This window comes from Phyllopteryx taeniolatus, chromosome 2 (assembly GCF_024500385.1).
Source record: "Phyllopteryx taeniolatus isolate TA_2022b chromosome 2, UOR_Ptae_1.2, whole genome shotgun sequence".
Taxonomy (NCBI): Eukaryota; Metazoa; Chordata; class Actinopteri; order Syngnathiformes; family Syngnathidae; genus Phyllopteryx; species Phyllopteryx taeniolatus.
In genome coordinates this window covers 24,947,720-24,966,403 of record NC_084503.1, presented here as the reverse complement: position 1 = coordinate 24,966,403, position 18,684 = coordinate 24,947,720, and the positions used below count along the sequence as shown (strand labels likewise).

The 18,684-nt window shown below is 40.8% G+C and overlaps 1 protein-coding gene and 1 long non-coding RNA gene across 5 annotated transcripts in view; one reads left to right on the top strand and one right to left on the bottom strand.

Annotated features, from left to right (window-relative positions):
• The window catches only part of LOC133474132 (thrombospondin type-1 domain-containing protein 4-like), a 40,658-nt gene that overhangs the window by 6,210 nt on the left and 15,764 nt on the right, over nt 1-18,684 (bottom strand). For all 4 annotated transcript variants that reach the window (XM_061765485.1, XM_061765486.1, XM_061765487.1 and 1 more), the window contains 7 exons: nt 8,216-8,420; nt 4,888-5,063; nt 4,744-4,810; nt 4,446-4,622; nt 3,961-4,090; nt 728-932; nt 477-650 (listed from right to left, as the gene is read on the bottom strand). In XM_061765485.1, coding sequence (XP_061621469.1) covers nt 477-650; nt 728-932; nt 3,961-4,090; nt 4,446-4,622; nt 4,744-4,810; nt 4,888-5,063; nt 8,216-8,420 — 1,134 coding nt within the window. The remainder of the gene's footprint in view (nt 1-476; nt 651-727; nt 933-3,960; nt 4,091-4,445; nt 4,623-4,743; nt 4,811-4,887; nt 5,064-8,215; nt 8,421-18,684) is intronic.
• Nucleotides 8,343-18,671, top strand: LOC133474134 (uncharacterized). Its single transcript, XR_009787364.1, has 3 exons — nt 8,343-8,472; nt 16,486-16,546; nt 16,809-18,671. It is a non-coding gene; the product is annotated as an uncharacterized LOC133474134 (long non-coding RNA).

Genomic DNA, 18,684 nt, shown 5'->3' with positions numbered 1-18,684 from the left:
AATAATTGATAGTTCCATAAAATATAAAAAAATTGATAAAGTACTACTTACAATTTAAAATATAAAGAAATAACCATTCGCACTCACAATCACACCAACAGGAAATTTAAAGTCATCAATTAACCTACCACGCATGTTTTTTGGGATGTGGGAGGAAACCGTAGTACCCGGAGAAAACCCACACAGGCACGGGGAGAACATCCAAACTCCACACAGGTGAGGCCGGATTAGAACCCAGGTCCTTCGAACTGTGAGGCAGATGTGCTCACCAGTCATCTACACTGCCTCCTCCCCAGCTATACTTTCCATGGAAATTTACCAGATATTTTCCAGCCCTTTGCAACCCTATTGTCTACCAACATGCATTTGTAGTTGTTTAAAAAAAAAATCTAGTTATTTTTGTAAATGCAGAATTTGTTGAGTCGGCTCGTGTTGTAGATTTGACTAATGAAGTGTCCCTTGCAGGCGAGAGATACCTTGGTGCTCCAGTCTGTGTAGAACCAGCTCTTGGCGCAGGCCCCCCTGTCACAGTTCTCCACGTGGACTGGCCTCAGGTTCATGTTGCACTCTGTGTCGGGGACAAAGTCGCCCACGTTGCTGACGCAGCGGACCTCCCGCCACCTCTGGCCCAGCCCGCATGGCACCGAGCACTGCAGAGACGTAATTTACCACCATGAATGAAGCCCGCAATCAATCATCCTTGCGATGATTGACAGCCGTCACTCACGGCGCTCCACTCCGAGCGGATGTGCCACTCGCTGCAGATCTTGGTCTGGCAGGTGCCGGCGGTCTCAGGCCGCTCCAGGTGCCCGCAGCGGCTGGCGTGCACGTTGTGGGTGTGGTTGGCATAGGTCTGGCGACACAGGACCTGACGCTGCTGCGTGCCCAGACCGCACGTCTTGCTACATTCCGACCACTCGCCAATGTCCCAGCTGATAAAAGACAAGAGATAATCACGGCTTTGGCTCCGTAGATGCACACATGTGGGACACTTTAGGGAATCCTGTGAACTAACTAGCTTGCGAGCCAGACAGCTCGCTCTGGCTCAAGCGTGGCGACATACAGAGGTCACTAACTGGCAGACCGCGCTACGCATCCGGACCCAGAAGCAGTGCCATATGTACACACAGCATAGCCAAAAAAGAAAGGTTATGATTCAAGACATACAGGTCGCTGCAACATATTACAGGCTTTAAGGTAGTGATGAACCATACCGACCAATCACATGTGAGTTCAGCCACCCCCTTCGGGAAATCAAATCTCCATCTCAGGCCTTAATCGCTGATTCCGAGGCAGCCCAGACAAAGAAGAGGAGAAACGTAGCAGGGTAGAGAGAAAGAGAATCAGCGTGGAAGTTGAGTTAAAGACGGAGAAAGATCATAAAATGACCGATAAAGGAAGAAAATGGCGCTTAAAATGAAACGGTCAGTGCCATTTTTATTTATGCTTCTCAGTGGGAAGTGCATCTATGTGTAACGCCATTATGAAAGAAAACAAAGGTTTTGAACAAACATAACCTCTAAAATGGTTCAGTTGTTCAGAATTGTTTAATTAAAATATGTAAAATTGTTTGAGGCTTCATTGTTGTGTCAAGATGCTAAACAGGGGAAACAAACTTTGTTTTTCTTAAGTTCAGCACTTTAGTTGAACATATATAACTCTCTATTTAATTGCTCTTATTGTGAAATTGAGCTGTACTTTTATTTAGGAAATGAGAGAACATTTCACAGTTGTGCTCATGATTGATTACCAGGGCAGAATTTGTAAGATGTGTACAATTCTTTATCATGCTCTAATATCCTTAGATCAGTGGCATTTAAAAAAAAAAAAAAAAAAAACTTCAACAATGCTATCGTTTACCGTGAAAGTTTTTTTTTTTTTTTTTCTTAGAATATATCATTCTAAAACATTTGCTATCATGGCAGGCCAAAAAATGTTGAAAAAAAAGAGCGCAATAGCAATGGATAACGAAAATATTGTACAAACAGTATAAAAGTGCAATAAAAATCTGCAATATACTAGGACCGTGAAGCAAGAACCATGATGTAGCGGACGGAGGATTACTGTATCTATATGCTGTGATGACAAATTTCAGGGACTCATTTTTCCAAGGCTGGAACTGTTTGTTTCTATGACGTGTGCATCCCGGGACTAGCATCAGAATCAGAATCATCTTTCATCGCCAAGTATGTCAAAAACAAATCAATACTAGACTGCATATAAAACAAATTTGTCTCCGGTAGTTGGAGCCGCTCTAGTACGACAACAGTCAATTGACAGAGAATACTTTTGAAACATAAAGACATTGAGGAAAAAAAATAAAACAACAACAGTCACTATATGGCAAAAAAAGGTTGCTACTAATCTGGTAACATTATTATTATTATTTTATTTTTTTTGGACAATTGTGCAAAAAGATGCAGAGTCCTCTAGCAATTAGAGCAGTTTGAAAAGACGAGAACAAATGTATATAAAGGTGGGTAGTAACGCAAATAACATTTTCAATAAACTGTACTTGTCAGAGTACTTTAAATGCACTGTACTTTTTACTTGAGTATTTATGTGAAGAAGGATCGATACTTTTACCCCGTTACAATGATTAACATGCCGATCGCTACTTTTATTTACCCATTCTTGCGTGTGCGTGTCTATTTTTAGACTGCATCTTCGACTTCCCCATAGGGCTCCCGTTGCGGCAATTGAACGTTACCACAGTGGCGTTTGACTCAAGTCCACCAGTCAACGACACAAGGCATGACTGTGCAGATTGCCTTTGCGAGCCAATCAAAATTACTCTTTTTTTTGGGGGGGGGGGGGGAGAACAGCCGCGCGAGTGTGTTTACTTTACAGACTCCGAAAAACAACAGCTTTGTTATGAAGCTCTTAAATTGTGACTCCCCAAACTTGGATATTTCAGCCCACTTCTAACTTGAGAAAACAACTTCTGAAGTCATTTAAGTCAATAAAACAAATCGTGTTTCTGTTGGGCCCAATGTATGTGCTGTTGTTTTTTGGGCAGTTTAAAATTTAAATGGGGGCAGGTTCATTGAGCACTTCCTTACTCTTACTCAAGTAAATATTTGGATGACTGCTTTTTACTTTTACTTGAGTCATATTATTCTAAACTAACAGTACTCTTACTTGAGTACAATATTTGGTTACTCTACCTACCTCTCTGTCTCTCTCTCTCTCTGTCTCTCTCTCTCTCTCTCTCTCTCTCTCTCACTAACGTGTATGTGTTCACTGTGATGGGTTAAATGCAGAGAACAAATTTTGTGTACATGCATGCATGTTCATGACAATAAAAGATGATGATGATGATTCTGATGATTCTGATGATTCTTCTTCTTCTCTCTCTCTCTCTCTCTCCATCCATCCATCCATTTTCCTCACTAGGGTCGCGGGTGTGCTGGAGCCTATCCATGCTATCTTTGGGCGAGAGGCAGGGTACACCCTGAACTGGTCGCCAGCAAATCGCAGGGCATAGAAACAAACAACCATTCACACTCACATTCACACCTACGGGCAATTTAGAGTTGTCAATTAACCTACCATGCATGTTTTTGGGATGTGGGAGGAAACCGGAGTGCCCGGAGAAAACCCACGCTGGCACGGGGAGAACATGCAAACTCCACACAGGCGGGTCCGGGGATTGAATCCCGGTCCTCAGAACTGTGAGGCAGACGCTCTAACCAGTCGTCCACCGTGTCGCCATATATATGTATATGTATATGTGTGTGTGTGTATATATATATATATATATATATATATATATACACACATATATATATACACACACACACACACAGTATATGATGGTAATATACACCTACGGTATTATAATATTTATTTATATATATAACAATACATACAATATTTGAAGAAATATAGCATTATAAAGAAAGGAAAAACAATATATAAAAATAGAGACATGAAATAGAGGGCAGAGTGTTGACTCACAATGTGGGGCAGGCCTGCAGGTTGCATGGTTCCTCCTGCAGCATTGGTTTACTGCTCCCGTTACACAAAATGTCCTCGACTTGGACCTGGTTTAGCCGGTGGATGCAATGGAAGACGGGATGCCTGAAACCTACACATCACATTATGAATGCCATAATACTTGTTGATGTTGGGCTTTCATGTGAAATTTCAGGTTGAAACCTTTACAGGTGAACGCTCTGCTAGTCTAAGTTTTTTAATGCACGTCTAACTCATTTAAGCTTTTTCTTCGAAAATTGCGGGTTTCCCCTGGTCCAAAAGAAGAACATTAAAAAATATATATATTTTAAAAATCACTTAATAGGTGAATTCACAGGTGCCAAACCAAGGATATGCGGGGGTCCACTCTATCCCTAACTTTTTATGACTAGAGTAAATTCACAAACATTATGTTGACATCAAAAGCAAACTGTATGACTCCAAAAAAAAATAAAAAATCATCTCACCTTTGCCGCAGGAGGTGCTGCACTCGCTGGTGCCGGCCATCTTCCAGCTGTATTCCCGTTGGCGGCGTGGCACCTGGTTGTCGTGGCGATGAGGTGGGTACTTCCCCCTGCTGGCCGGGTCGTAGTTCCCCTGTTGGGAATCGTCGTGCCCCACCTCCTGCTCGTTCACGGTGTTCCCTAAGACATTGATTGAATTGAGTAAGTGCAGTGCATGATGGGTAATACCATAATGTACTGGGCAAGTGTGGCAGTCAGTGAGTCACGTAATGTGACCAGTGGTACTGGGGGTATTGTTTACCTTGTGGTGTCTCCGAGGTGACCACGTATTCATAGTGAACCCCTGGGTTGGGCTGCTGGAAGATCATCTGAGGGAAGTAGAGAATTCCTATCATGAGTGTCAAGGAATGGGAATACTGTATGTGCAATTCTGTTCTCAACTCACATAAACTTCCAGGATCTCATTGGTGGGCCCCTCGGCGAGGAGGGACTCGCCAGCGGTGTTGCTGATTTCATTGGGTCGGCGGTAAGTGAACACGGTGCCCCCGCCCTCATACTTGCCCGGCCGGTCGATTGCCCAATTCCCGTTGATGATGGACCGTCCCGATCGGCTTCGGAGCGCTGCGGGAGAGCGATCAATTAACTGCAAAATCTCTCAAAGGGTAAATGCTGGTCAACCCACAATTTGTTCGGATTTTGAAATTTTTTTCCACAGAAGAAATCACGGGACTATAAATTAGAGGGGGTAGGAAAGAAGTAAAATTTCAGAATTAAAAAGAAAATCATTTAAACACAAGTGTAAAGATAACTGTATATATGTAAAAAAAAAAAAAAATGTGTGTAAAAATAATTCTACAACTGTTTTGTTTGTTTTTAATTGGACTGAAGTGGCTGGGTCGAGGTAAGTCTGGGGGTCCCTGTTGAAGCTACTGCCCCCGCGACCCGATCTCGGATAAGCGGTAGGAAATGGATGCATGGATGGATAAATGACAAACGGTAAAAAGAAGTTAACCGATGTAAAATGAAAATAAACCCCCCTAATAAAATAGTCCATGTTAACTTTGATCAAGTCCCCTTACTTCGCATCACTTTCGGTGTACATTCTTATTTCTTTCAAGAGCCTTTATTGAGACTGCTCCTTCGTTTGGAATAAGCGTTGGGAAAAAAGAAAAAGCCCAATGTGCAGCAATCAGGCCTTTTGAGGCATATATTCCCAGGAAAATATCGCTCAAATGCGGAGTAGCGCAACTTTAACTTTGAAAACGGAATCCTTTTTTGTTGGCCAACCTTTTCAGCCCAAAACTCAGTGGATTAAGCACAGGATCCCATTACAAATGCATTAGGAGTGTAACATTAGACTTGTAAAAGACTGTTTGGATAAGGTAAAAGCACATTAGGGTCCAGAAAAGAGACCCACTGAGGGAATATGTGGGATGGGTTTGCTCATGAAAAATCCATTATAAACCCTGTTGTTCTATATTACTTGAATGGGAATGCAACTTGTCTTTTAAGATTTGCACAGAAATGCAGTATTCGAGGCAGCACATTTTATGATCACAAAAATACAATTGTTCACTCGGAATGAGCAACATGCTGCTTCACTAAGACTACAGTACTATGGGATGACATGTTGCACAGCCTGCTCTGGTGAACTTCCATGACGGATCCTTTTTAGATTCTGATTCACAAAGAACTTTCAAAACTTCATTAAAAAAAAAAAAAAAGAGTGATTAAGGCGTGCGAGTGAAGGTCTTTTAATGAAATTGTGGGGGGGAAGGGTCCGGTGGGGGCTTGGGACTATTTAGGCTCTCACCACTAAACTGGGTTCTCGCTCTTATTAAACAGCATTCCAACAGTTTCAGAAAATGTTCAACACCAACTCAAAACATGAAAGTAATTATTGTTGTACCAAAGCAGGAACCTTATTTATCTTAGAGGCATCAATTGTTTTTTTTAGGTTTTAGGGATTCTTTATTATTATTATGGTTTTTTTGTTATTATTATTAATTCCAATCTATTGATATTTTTTCTATTTAATCCAACATAAGAAGGCCAAAGTAGACTCTTCCAACATTTCTTGTGTAAGAAACATATTTATTTTGAATTCAATCTGATTCAAGCTGCTCGAGCTTTTTTGCTTTTTTACATGGAACCTTGTATTCTGATTATAAATGGTTTAGAAGCCCAAATGGAATGGAAATACTCCATATAAACACCTCAATCGAAATAAACAGGCCGAATCCGAATGGAATTTCATTCGGTTTCACGGGGGGGGGGGGTCTGTCTGTGCATGCTTCGTCTTGACGGAAATGCTCGGTGACGTCATCGTTTACGCACTTGTAAATATGGCGCCTTCCACCAGGAGCTTGCATGAGACTGAGATCTTGTTTTTAACTTCTTGTAACTTGTTTTAATCAAACTGTTGTTTTAATAAAAGTGTAAAACCATTCGCAACTACTGTTCTAAATAAACGAATGACAGCCATCTTGAACAAAATGAGTTGATGTTTACATCGATCTGCGTATGACACATGGCTGTTCGAATTACATGCAGTGCACATGTATACACGCGATCAGAAGAGATAACATCACGTACAGTAAGCGGGTGACCAGAGATCTTCGGTCGGAATGAATTCAATCGGGATGACGAAAAAAGTCTCCATGTAAATCCGGCTACTTATTCCAAAATAAAGAGCCACCTCGAAGTGGGTCAGATGCCTCTGAGGTCGTATAATTCCTGGGAAAAAAAAGGGCTATGGCAGAAAATACTAACAGTTAAAACTATCCTCATACATGATGTAACCAGGGGACCTTTTCTTTGGATCCAGCACTAATTTTTTTTTTTTAAACTTGTATTACAGTTCAGAATGTTGAATTGCTTGATAAAACATTGCCTGCATCGTTCATTTAAAAAAAAAATCCTTTTTGTACAATTTTACAACGCTCATTTTCAATTAGATAGTAGTTGTGGTTAACTTCTTTTTACACTTGTATGTCTGCTACTAAAATGCTACCTAAAACACTGCCTTTACACTAAAACCATTGTTTTTCGAATTTTTAATAACACATTCGTAGTTATACATCAACAGTGCTTATCTTATTTTTACACTTGTATGACAGTAAGGAATGTTAAAATCTACTAACTGGAAACTTTGTCTGTAGATATGTAAAATATTGTGGGCTTTTCCTTGGCATTTTGTGACTTATTCTTACTTATATATACACAGTGGTTAACTTACTTTTCCACTTTAAAGACAAGAATTGTAAAATGTGACTTAAAACATTGCCTGTACAGTTAATACAAAAAATAAGTCTAGACTTTTACTTTGTTTTTCTGTGGCTTTTTTGCCCTTACAAAACATATTCCCATTATCCAGTATATTGACAGTGGGTCACTTAATTTGACACATTTATGACAGTTAGGAACCTAAAATGTACAGTAAATACAAACATTACTTCTAGGCATTTTCTTTGGCTTTTTACAACCCAAATTCATCATTACATACTAACAGTTTTATACTTGTTTGTTCTTCGACAGTTGGAATGTCAAAATGTAACTTACAACATTGCTTGTTCAGCCAATAAAAAAATCAATATGGGCTTTTTCTTTGGCTTTTTGTCACCACATTCTCCATTATATATTGACAGTGGTTGACTTATTTTTACATGTGAATGAAGACATTGTCTGTGGTGTACAGTTAGTAGACATATGTATTCCAGGCTTTTTCTTTGGCATTTTCTGAAAGAATGTAATCAAGAACCTTTTCCCCCCACCTAGGTAGTTGCTGCTCTTGGCCATCTCGGTGACGTTGATTTTGGTTGCTCCCTGCGGGATCTCAGCTATTTTGTGATAGCCGATTTTTGTCAGAGAACGGCGGAAGAATCCAGACACGAGCCGGCAGGTGGCGTCGGTGCCGCCGCACGCGCCGCACTTGTCTATGACCTTCCCGGAGCCCAGGAATCCATCGCAGCCTGGACTCTGTGAGGGGGACCAAGAGAGGAACATTAGATGGCTAGTTCATGCTAAAGAGGTTAGCTTTGTTTCATAAACAATTAGGAAGCATGCTCCGTGTTCCGTATGACGGCACTCCGAACAGAAAGGTGGGGACAAAGTCCACCAGGGATCTTTTTGTGTGATTTCTGTGTGGAAAAAGCTCAACATAGCATGCATACAAAGCTGCCCTCTGCATTTTTCCCTTTTGGATGTAGTAACAGAGATGTAAGAGAAGCCAAAGCAGTGAGACCATGCCTGTGTGTAAGAGGGCATGGAACCACCGCATTTTTGCAGTTCGGAATTTGCAAATTTGCCTATTTGTGGATTTTGTTTTCGGAACCTATGATTCGTTATTCGCTGAAAAACTCGCCTCAGGCAAAAGGAATAACACTATTGCTTTGCTGCCATCTGCTAGCATCTTGGTGCCAAGGAAACAGTTTCAAGTGGATTGAGGAATTTCATTGAGATAAAAGTAGTCCTTTGCCACCATATTGTGGCATTTATAAGCAATTACAGCACAGTATACAGTAATCCCTTGTTTATCGTGGGGGTTAGGTTCCGGACCACTCCCACAATGTGCAAAAACCGGGATCCTCAGAACTGTGAGGCAGATGTGCTAACCAGTCGGGTACCGTGCAGTCCTAAACAATTAATCTATTCTCAAAATAGTTGTCAATAATTTGATAATCGATTCATTGTTGGACCTCTTGTGTCACTGTATTCCACAACCCCTTCACTTTTTTTCATCCGCCGTCTTGTGCTGAAAGCAATTGTCGCCATCCCAAGTGAAAGCGCACATAGTTTAGGCAATATTTGCGAATCTTCTATCTGCATCGTTTTGCGGCATCGGTTTGAAAAGAGGCTTGCGTGTAATACTTGTATAATGCAGGGACGAGGGTGCAAAGTTTAATACCTCACTCAATACACTCAATTTTCCCACCCTGTTGTGTTGAAAGGAATCGTAATTGTCATCTAATGTTTTTGATGGCGGGATACCGTGTTGCTCTGTGATAGTGCACACCGCTGCGGCCAGTGGTGGAAATTGGCACCAAGTAACCAAGTAATAAAATGTCATTGAAAGTTCACGGTCACATAGCATTCAGAGCATCAGTGAAGGGCTTAAAAATTCCCCTCAGCGTATCATCCAGTAACAAAAAGTCCCTAGTGGAAAAAGAATAAAGACGCAGCAATGAAGAGCTGTTAGTGACGTGACAAGCATTATACGGCTCTACCGTGTCAGCATAAAATCCATCGCACCTCACACGACACGATCGCAGCAGTCAAACGTTCCCCTCGTAAAACAAACGCTGACACCAGGTTATCCACGGCCACTTGGACAGCAACAACGCGTCTCAACGGAAACATGCGGCGTGATTTCTAGATTCCTAATCGGACTTGTCGATGAAATTTCATGCGACCACAAAACACGCAAGGCTCCTTACGGGAAGAACCGGGATGACTTTTGAAGTCAGAAAGTCACTTCAAGCAAAACAAACGCCTGAACTTTTCAACTTTGTGATGACCACATGAAACTATAAACTCTTTCAAGAGTTCAGTTTTGGGAAAGTTCATTTTCCATGCGAACTACTTCGAAGTTCAATTCACCCTTCCAAAAAGGAAGTAGTTCAGTTCATAGTTCATAATTAAAAATTGGGAACGAAGTTCATCATTCCAAAAATGAACTAGTTCAGTTTTGTTTTTTTTGTTCTCAATATGTAGCTGACAGCCCGTGACCCTAGTGAGGGGAACCGGCTCAGAAAATGCATGGATGGATGTAGCTGGCAGGCTATTCCCCTTAATACTGGCATTTCATTTTCCCCTCGTTGCCACCCATTCAGTCCACACTAGTAGCCAGCTGCAGATTCACCCTACAATCTCAAGAACATGTGGAAAAAAGAAAATGAAAAAATTGCCTTTAAATAAAAAAAAAAACAAGGACTTTTTTTAAGGACTTTTGTCCTTAATGTGCAAACAAAAACACACAACACAGTATGAAAGGAACAATGGTGAAATGACATTGATAACTTTGCATTCATCACAGCTCTGGCTGACTACAGTAACACAATATAATGTTTTATCTATTCTTACAATACAAAACAAAATAAATTCCATATCATGACAGTGTGATCGTACAGAGTTTGAACGAAAGCATCAAACCAAGAGAGGATCGTTAGATGGCGAGTTCATGCTAAAGAGGTTAGCTTTGTTTCATAAACAATTAGGAAGCATGCTCCGTGTTCCGTATGACGGCACTCAGAACAGAAAAGTGGGGACAAAGTCCACCAGGGATCTTTTTGTGAGATTTGTGTGTGCACATAGCATACATACAAAGCTGCCCTCTGCATTTTTCACTAACTGGACTACAAATCAAAACTTGGATTTAAATAATAAAGTAACAGCAGAACCTGAGCTTTAAGATCTGCTTCAAACATCAGGCGAGAAAACAACCTGCCCCTTTCTTAGAATTATAAATAAAAAAAAAAGAAAATGACATCACCGAGGACTAGCTTGTGAAACGTATTTTTTTTTGCACACCACTTAGTAATTTAATGAGTACCCTATTGAATGATACATAAATTGTGATCGCTAATATGCTCTCTCTAAGTTGATGTACGCTAATGCAATGTTCATTATGGCCAAATATGTGTGTGGGGAAAAAAATGCTGATATATTTGTTTAATCCATTTTTTATGTCAGGTTGCCGGGCCACTCTGTTTGGCTCATAAATTGTACATGTGACTGTATGTAATGTCAGTGCTAGCCATGAACCTCACCGCATGGCACTAGTGCATACTTTAGGAGTCTACAGTATGTGGAGGTTAAAGCTCCAGGTTTGCCGTACGTGTGTGGGCTGTGAGTTTATGTGGTAATGATGAAGATGATGATGCTAGCTAATGGAAGCTTTCTCCTATCTGAGCGGATAAGGTGCATAAGTGAAACATAGCAGGAAACTGCTACAATGAAGGCGTCAATAAACTTGTACTGTTAATAATAGGTTCAATTTCACCGGTAGAATAGTAGCGTGTATACCTCTGCCAAGGTTTGTAGATTCCACCTGGCTTAGCGGAAAATGTATGTGAAGATGTCACTTTTGTGCTCAAGGGCAAAGCAATAACACTATTACTTAGGAACCATCTTGGTGCCAGCGAACTATGTTGAAGCTAGTTGAGGAGCTTCAATTAGAAAAAAAAGGTTATTTGCCACCATCTTGTGGCATGGTTAGGCAAATATAAACCTTTTAGAGGGGGTGTCAATTACTTGCGGATCGTGGGGGAACACTGCAAACACTTTAAAAGCTGAAACTAGAATGTCACTTGGTAAAGCAGAACCCTTAGCCAAGCCTGAAGATCGTGTTGTTGTTTTTTTATCACTTCTATAACAGTGGCGAGCTCCCACCTGCCATCTGCATGCTTTCTCCACTTGGTACCATGGTGAATGCATGTCGCTTTTAAATGTAATCATTTAAAGCGTCACTGAAGCCCACCTTCATCTGGAAGTGGTTACCAGCGGAGTTGACTCTGAAAACAAGAGGGTCATAAAAAAAAAAAAATCCTGGCGGTATTTTTTCCCACACACTGCGTCTCTCTGTACCATGCAAAAGGTTAGATTCAAATACTGATGCCAACAGTATTGATATTGATACCACTGTAAAAATTATAGTGCTTGTACTTACTTTGACAAGCTCATGAAGTGATTTTTTCAAAATGAGCCCCAATTAGGGGCAGGTATCTTGGACAGATGGGTGATGCTTCATTGCCGAGTTTTTTTTTCGTTTGCTTTTTTGCGGGGGGGTTTTGCCTATACCTTCTAATGTGGGTGGAGCATGATGACAAAGGTTGATGATCATTTCAAGAATTCTCAGAAAGTTAGTTTAAAAAAATCAGCCTCTGACACCTGTTTTGCCAAATCACAAAAGTGGGTGGACACGTCTATCATAACAAGAAGCATGAAGCAGCCACTGGGGCGAATTCCATGAGTCATATTTTGATGAACCCAAATGCCCAAAGCAGAAGTAGGTATCGTAGACAGATGTGCAACGGTACCTTGCAAAGCTTTTTTTAAATGATCATTTTGAGGATTCGCCATGAAGAAGAGACCTTTAATTATTATTGTTCTAAGTGAATTTTAAAATGTACTGTTTTACGAAAAACAAAAACAAAGAATAGTAAAGCACATTATTATTTCTGTAATTAGAGGTCAAATTATAGTTATTTACTTGCATTCCTAAACAGAACAACTTAGTTTAATGGTTGAATGTTATGCTGTTATATTCAAATTTGGGAAGAAAAGGGTGAGTTCACTTTGGAATTCCTCATTGCTGTTCAAAATAGTAAAATGAGAGCTTGCTGAAACTTGAAGTCCCCATTAAAGCACGTAACGATGCTAGACGGTCTTTTCTCATTTTAATATCAGTTAAAAATTGCTTTTTGGGGGGGGGGGGTGACTTTAATTGCATTCATTTTGATAGGCAACATGTAACCTTAATACAACCCCAATTCCAATGAAGTTGGGACGTTGTGTTAAACATAAAAACAATACAATGATTTGCAAATCATGTTCAACCTATATTTAATTGAATACACAACAAAGACAAGATATTTAATGTTCAAACTGATAAACTTGATTGTTTTTACCAAATAATCATTAACTTAGAATTTTATGGCTGCAACACGTTCCAAAAAAGCTTGTACAGGGTCATGTTTACCATTGTGTTACATCACCTTTTCTTTGAACAACATTCAATAAACGTTTGGGAACTGAGGACACTAATCGTTGAAGCTTTGTAGGTGGAATTCTTTCCCACTCTTGCTTGATGTACAGCTTCAGCTGTTCAACAGTCGGTGGTCTCCGTTGTCGTATTTTACGGTTTACAATGCGCCACACATTTTCAATGGGAGGCAGGTCTGGACTGGAGGCAGGCCAGTCTAGTACCCGCACTCTTTTACTACGAAGCCACGCTGTTGTAACACGTGCAGAAGGTGGTTTGGCATTGTCTTGGTGAAATAAGCAGGGGCGTCCATGTAAAAGACGTTGCTTGGATGGCAGCATATGTTTCTCCAAAACCTGTATGTACCTTTCAGCATTAATGGTGCCTTCACAGATGTGTAAATTACCCATGCCATTGGCACTAACACAACCCCATACCATCACAGATGCTGGCTTTTGAACTTTGCTTCCATAACAGTCCGGATGGTTCTTTTCCTCTTTGGTCCAGAGGACACGAAGTTCAGAATTTCCAAAAACAATTTGAAATGTGGACTCATCGGACCACAGAACACTTTTCCACTTTGCATCAGTCCATCTTAGATGACCTCGGGCCCAGAGAAGCCGGCGGCGTTTCTGGGTGTTGTTGATAAAATGCTTTTGCTTTTGCCATAGTAGAGTTTCAAGTTGCACTTACGGATGTAGCGCCAAACTGTATTTACTGACATTGGTTTTCTGAAGTGTTCCTGAGCCCACATGGTGATATCCTTTACACATTGATGTCGGTTTTTGATGCAGTGTCGCCTGAGGGATTGAAGGTCACGGGCATTCAATGTTGGTTTTCGGCCTTGCCGCTTACATGCAGTCATTTCTCCAGATTCTCTGAACCTTTTGATGATATTATGGACCGTAGATGATGAAATCCCTAAATTCCTTGCAATTTTACATTGAGGAACATTTTCCTTAAACTGTTCGACTATTTTCTCACGCACTTGTTCACAAAGAGGTGAACCTCACCCCATCTTTGCTTGTGAATGACTGAGCAATTCAGGGAAACTCCTTTTATACTCAGTCATGGCAGCCACCTGTTCCCAATTAGCCTGTTCACCTGTGGGATGTTCCGAACAGGTGTTTGATGAGCATTCCTCAACTTTCTCAGTCTTTTCTGCCACCTGTCCCAGCTTTTTTGGAACGTGTTGCAGCCATAAAATAAAAGTTAATGATTATTTGAGGTGCGAATGTGAGTGCGAATGGTTGTTTGTTTGTTTGTATGTGCCCTGCGATTGGCTGGCGACCAGTTCAGGGTGTACCCCGCCTCCTGCCCGATGATAGCTGGGATAGGCTCCAGCACTCCCGCGACCCTTGTGAGGATAAGATCTCAGAAAATGCATGGATGGATGGATGATTATTTGCTAAAAACAATCAAGTTTATCAGTTTGAACATTAAATATCTTTTCTTTGTAGTGTATTCAATTAAATATAGGTTCAACATGATTTGCAAATCATTGTATTCTGTTTTTATTTATGTTTAACACAACGTCCCAACTTCATTGGATTTGGGTTGAACAAAACATGCGCTTACACCAGAGCTAACGTTAGCAAGTTCGGTTTGTTCGACTGAGACAGTGGTCTCGTACATTTGAAGCAGAGTTTGTTTTCTTCGATTTGTTCTTAGCCTTGTTTTTTAGCATTAGCATTCTGAGTCCGCACTTCATGCCTTTTACGAGCACTGCTTTGTTATCCATGTGTGGGCGCTCGTTGTGGTTCAAGCAAGTGTAAAAGTTTGGAGTTACGCTCCAGTTAGCGGCAGAGGTCGACTTTGGAATTTAAAAAGTAGCTTTTAACTCTGCTGTAGTTAATCAAAGATTGAAAAAATATATAAAAGCAAGATGGCGAGTTGGAATGTGTTTTATTACTTTAATCACACAGCCCGCGGTGGTCTCACTTTCTTAGAGTTATTGGAAAGAGGAAAGCTTTCACCTTTTCTTCACATGGCCTGTGATTACCTACGCGATTTAAGTATTACGGTTGATAATTACCATGGAATTCACCCAAAATGACTGATTCAAACCAAACTTGTTGACTTCCCGTTGATTTTCGAGCATTGGTGCTGTAGCCGTTTCGTTGTATCCTGTTATGATAGACATGTCCGCCCAATTTCTTATTAGCATCGTCTCTCTGCCTGTTAGCTGGTTCCATTTGGGGCTCATTTGAGCAAATTCCTTTGTAAGAACTTCATCAAAGTATCAGCCCTAGAATTTGCCCGATATGGCTGCTTCAAAACAAAATGGCCGACTTCCTGTTTAATTTCTGGGATGGTTCCATTGAGACTTTTAATCCATCGTGTTATGATAGAAGTGTCCACCAAATTTTGTGTCGATGGGTGAAAGTGGTGTAATTTTGTTAAACATGGGTTGGTACTGAGGGAGTTTTGGGGTGTCGCTTTTGTGAGCCCTAAAATAAATACATTTTCACCAGGATACACTGCAAACAAGACTTAAGGAATGGACATGAAAGTCGTCCTATCATCAGGAATAAAGGTAAACTGACGCTGTGAAGACATAGCAGGATGGAGCCACAGTGCCGTATTTTAACACTTATTTACGAGCGAGGGGTGAAAGGCGAATGTTTAGTGGACACCCTGGGATTCGTAGAGCTATTCACATACACAAACACAAATCAGATCAAATATTTCCTTGCGAGGTTTGACATAGCATCTGGAAATGCCATAAACATTCCCTTTAGAGAATATTCGCATAACCGTGAGGAATGTATAGCGATAGCTGGACGGGATGCTGAGTCTGGAAGTCGACTTACAGTAAGTGGAAGCTTGCATTTAATGTGCATATGCCGCCCACATGCCAGGCTGGCCGGCCATCTTGAAGCAACTTTTTCAATGTGGAGTCAGCGCTTCAAACTGACAATGACACCGCAACCCCTTTCACGAGGCCACACGCTAATCAAGACCCTTGTTTAATATGCTGTTATCACGATAGCCAGGAGGGTGCATTTCTGAAAAGCTGCAATATTGAGAAACCATACAAAAAGCTATTTATAAAATATTTGTACCGCTGTCACACACTTTAAACATGTTTCAACTAATTAAACACTTTTTAAACATCTCATAAGCATATATGAACACAAAAGTGCAAGCACAAAATGTATCAGAAAATACTACATGTATTGTAGCATCTGTGTGTGAGAGCCACATATGTGCCTTTATGAGGCGTGGGTGGCGTGTGACATTGGCAAGTCTGCTTGTGAGTGTCTGGGCGTGAGCTGTGGTCAACAGCAGCCCCTATAAAAGGGTACTGATTGGGTGTTTTACTGTTCTCCTGTCGTTCAGTAAACAGCTGAAAAGTGCATCAGCAACTGTGGCTCTCCTTTCCCATCTGTAAGGCATTGCGGTAAGTAAGCATCCATAAAAAAACAATCGTTAGAAAATCAGCAATAGAGCAGGGGCATGAACGATGAGCACTGTACAGCGGTACCTTGACTTACAAGTTTAATATGTTCTGTGACCAATTTACTCGTATATCACATACATTTTTCTATTAGAAACTAAGAGAAATGCTGTAAATCTATTCCAGACCCCCAAAAACCACCACCAACTTTGTTGTCACATTTTTCATTCATTCATTCATCTTCCGTTTCGCTTCTCCTCACTAGGGTCGCGGGCGTGCTGGAGCCTATCCCATCTATCTCCGGGCGAGAGGCGGGGTACACCCTGAACTGGTCGCCAGCCAATCACAGGGCACATACAAACAAACAACCATTCACACTCACATCCTCACACCTACGGGCAATTTAGAGTCTTCAATTAACCTACCATCCATGTTTTTGGGATGTGGGCGGAAACCGGACTGCCCGGAGAAAACCCACGCAGGCACGGGGAGAACATGCAAACTCCACACAGGCGGGGCGGAAATTTGAACCCTGGTCCTCAGAACTGAGAGGCGGATGTGCTAACCAGTCACCACCGTGCTCCCGTGTCACATTTTTAATAAAGAAAAATAACACTATATTTTATAAAAACTGGTTTGATTACCAATAGATGGCTCAAAACTCTGAAAAAACTACCAGGCTACAGCACTGTCCTAGATCAAGGTCCCAATGCAGTCGATATTTCACGATGCAGCAATAATAAACATATTCATACAGTATACTCATGACTTGACTGATTCACCATTTTCTTTTCTTGCAAGCCAAAAGCTAAGAGCTGATGTGTTGTTGGATGCACATATTAGCGTGCTTGCTAACTCGTTCAGGAGTCTCCTCTCGCTCTAGTTCCAACACACAGTACATACATAAACTCACAAAAATTGGAGGATAAACCTAAAATGCACTATAACCTTTAATGGTGACCTTAATTTGACCTTCTTCAAACTTTTGAATGCACAGATCAAACTGTTCAGTGTTTCAGTACTTTTTGCACAACTTCCTCTCTAACAAGGCGCTGAACAGCAAAATTCACAACAGCTGATTCCATCTGTAAAATCTATTTCCATGCCTTTCTGTGACTCCTCCTTTCTCTCTGGATCACCTGCTGGTGATACTGTGACACTCTAAACTCAGTGGCCACTCCCTTCTGAGAACATCCGGCTTGAGGCCTCGCAATAGCGAGGTACTGTTCATCATTTATTAGGTGTCTCATGATAACAAAATGTAAACACCATGAATGAGAGGACTGTTGAAATTCCAATTCTAATTGAATCAGGAACTGTATTCGTCCATTCATGGATCAAACACCTGTTGTGAATTTTGCCATTAAGCTCCCTGTTAGAGAACAGTAAGTTGTACAAAAAGTATTCAAATATGTAACTGTGGGACTTGTGCATTCAAACGTTTTTTTATGTTCACCTTAAATTTCACACAAAAATATATATATCACCAATATCCCAAACTTTCTGTTAGTAAAGTATATTGATATAAAAATATATAGCATACATAGCATCTAAATAGCATTAGCATCATTATTTAAACTTTTGACAAAAAGGCCTTTTTTATTTTAGCAATTCTACAATTTTTCTCGTAATATTTCCACTTTTATCTTGTTATGTGACTTTCCTCATCAAATTAAGTCTTTAATATTGGAATATTTTCCCCTAATTTTCATATTATGATAACCAGTTTCTTCAAAACAATAATTTCACTCTCACAACCATACATTTTTATCCTCAAATTACAAACATTCCCATACGCTCCAACTACCAACAAACTTCAGATTTATGACCGGGGGTGGACCCTCTGACCCTCTGACCCTTGCATTAACGACCTCAGGCACTTCACATGGTCTATCAAGTCGCGCTGAGCTAAAACCAGCTCCAACACAGGCAGTGGCAGGTTAATTCCAGCTAGAGCCACCATCACCATCTCTACGCCTTCAGAATCTCTATGAGAGAGAAGACCTCGTAGTAGGGTCCGAGTTGGCACCAAGACAGAAAACTTTCACTGGCGCTACCCTGGCGTCCAATTAATCCAAACCAACTGCAACATCCCAACAAAGTCTTCTAGTTCTTACAGTGTTCCAGCGGGAACCCCAAAA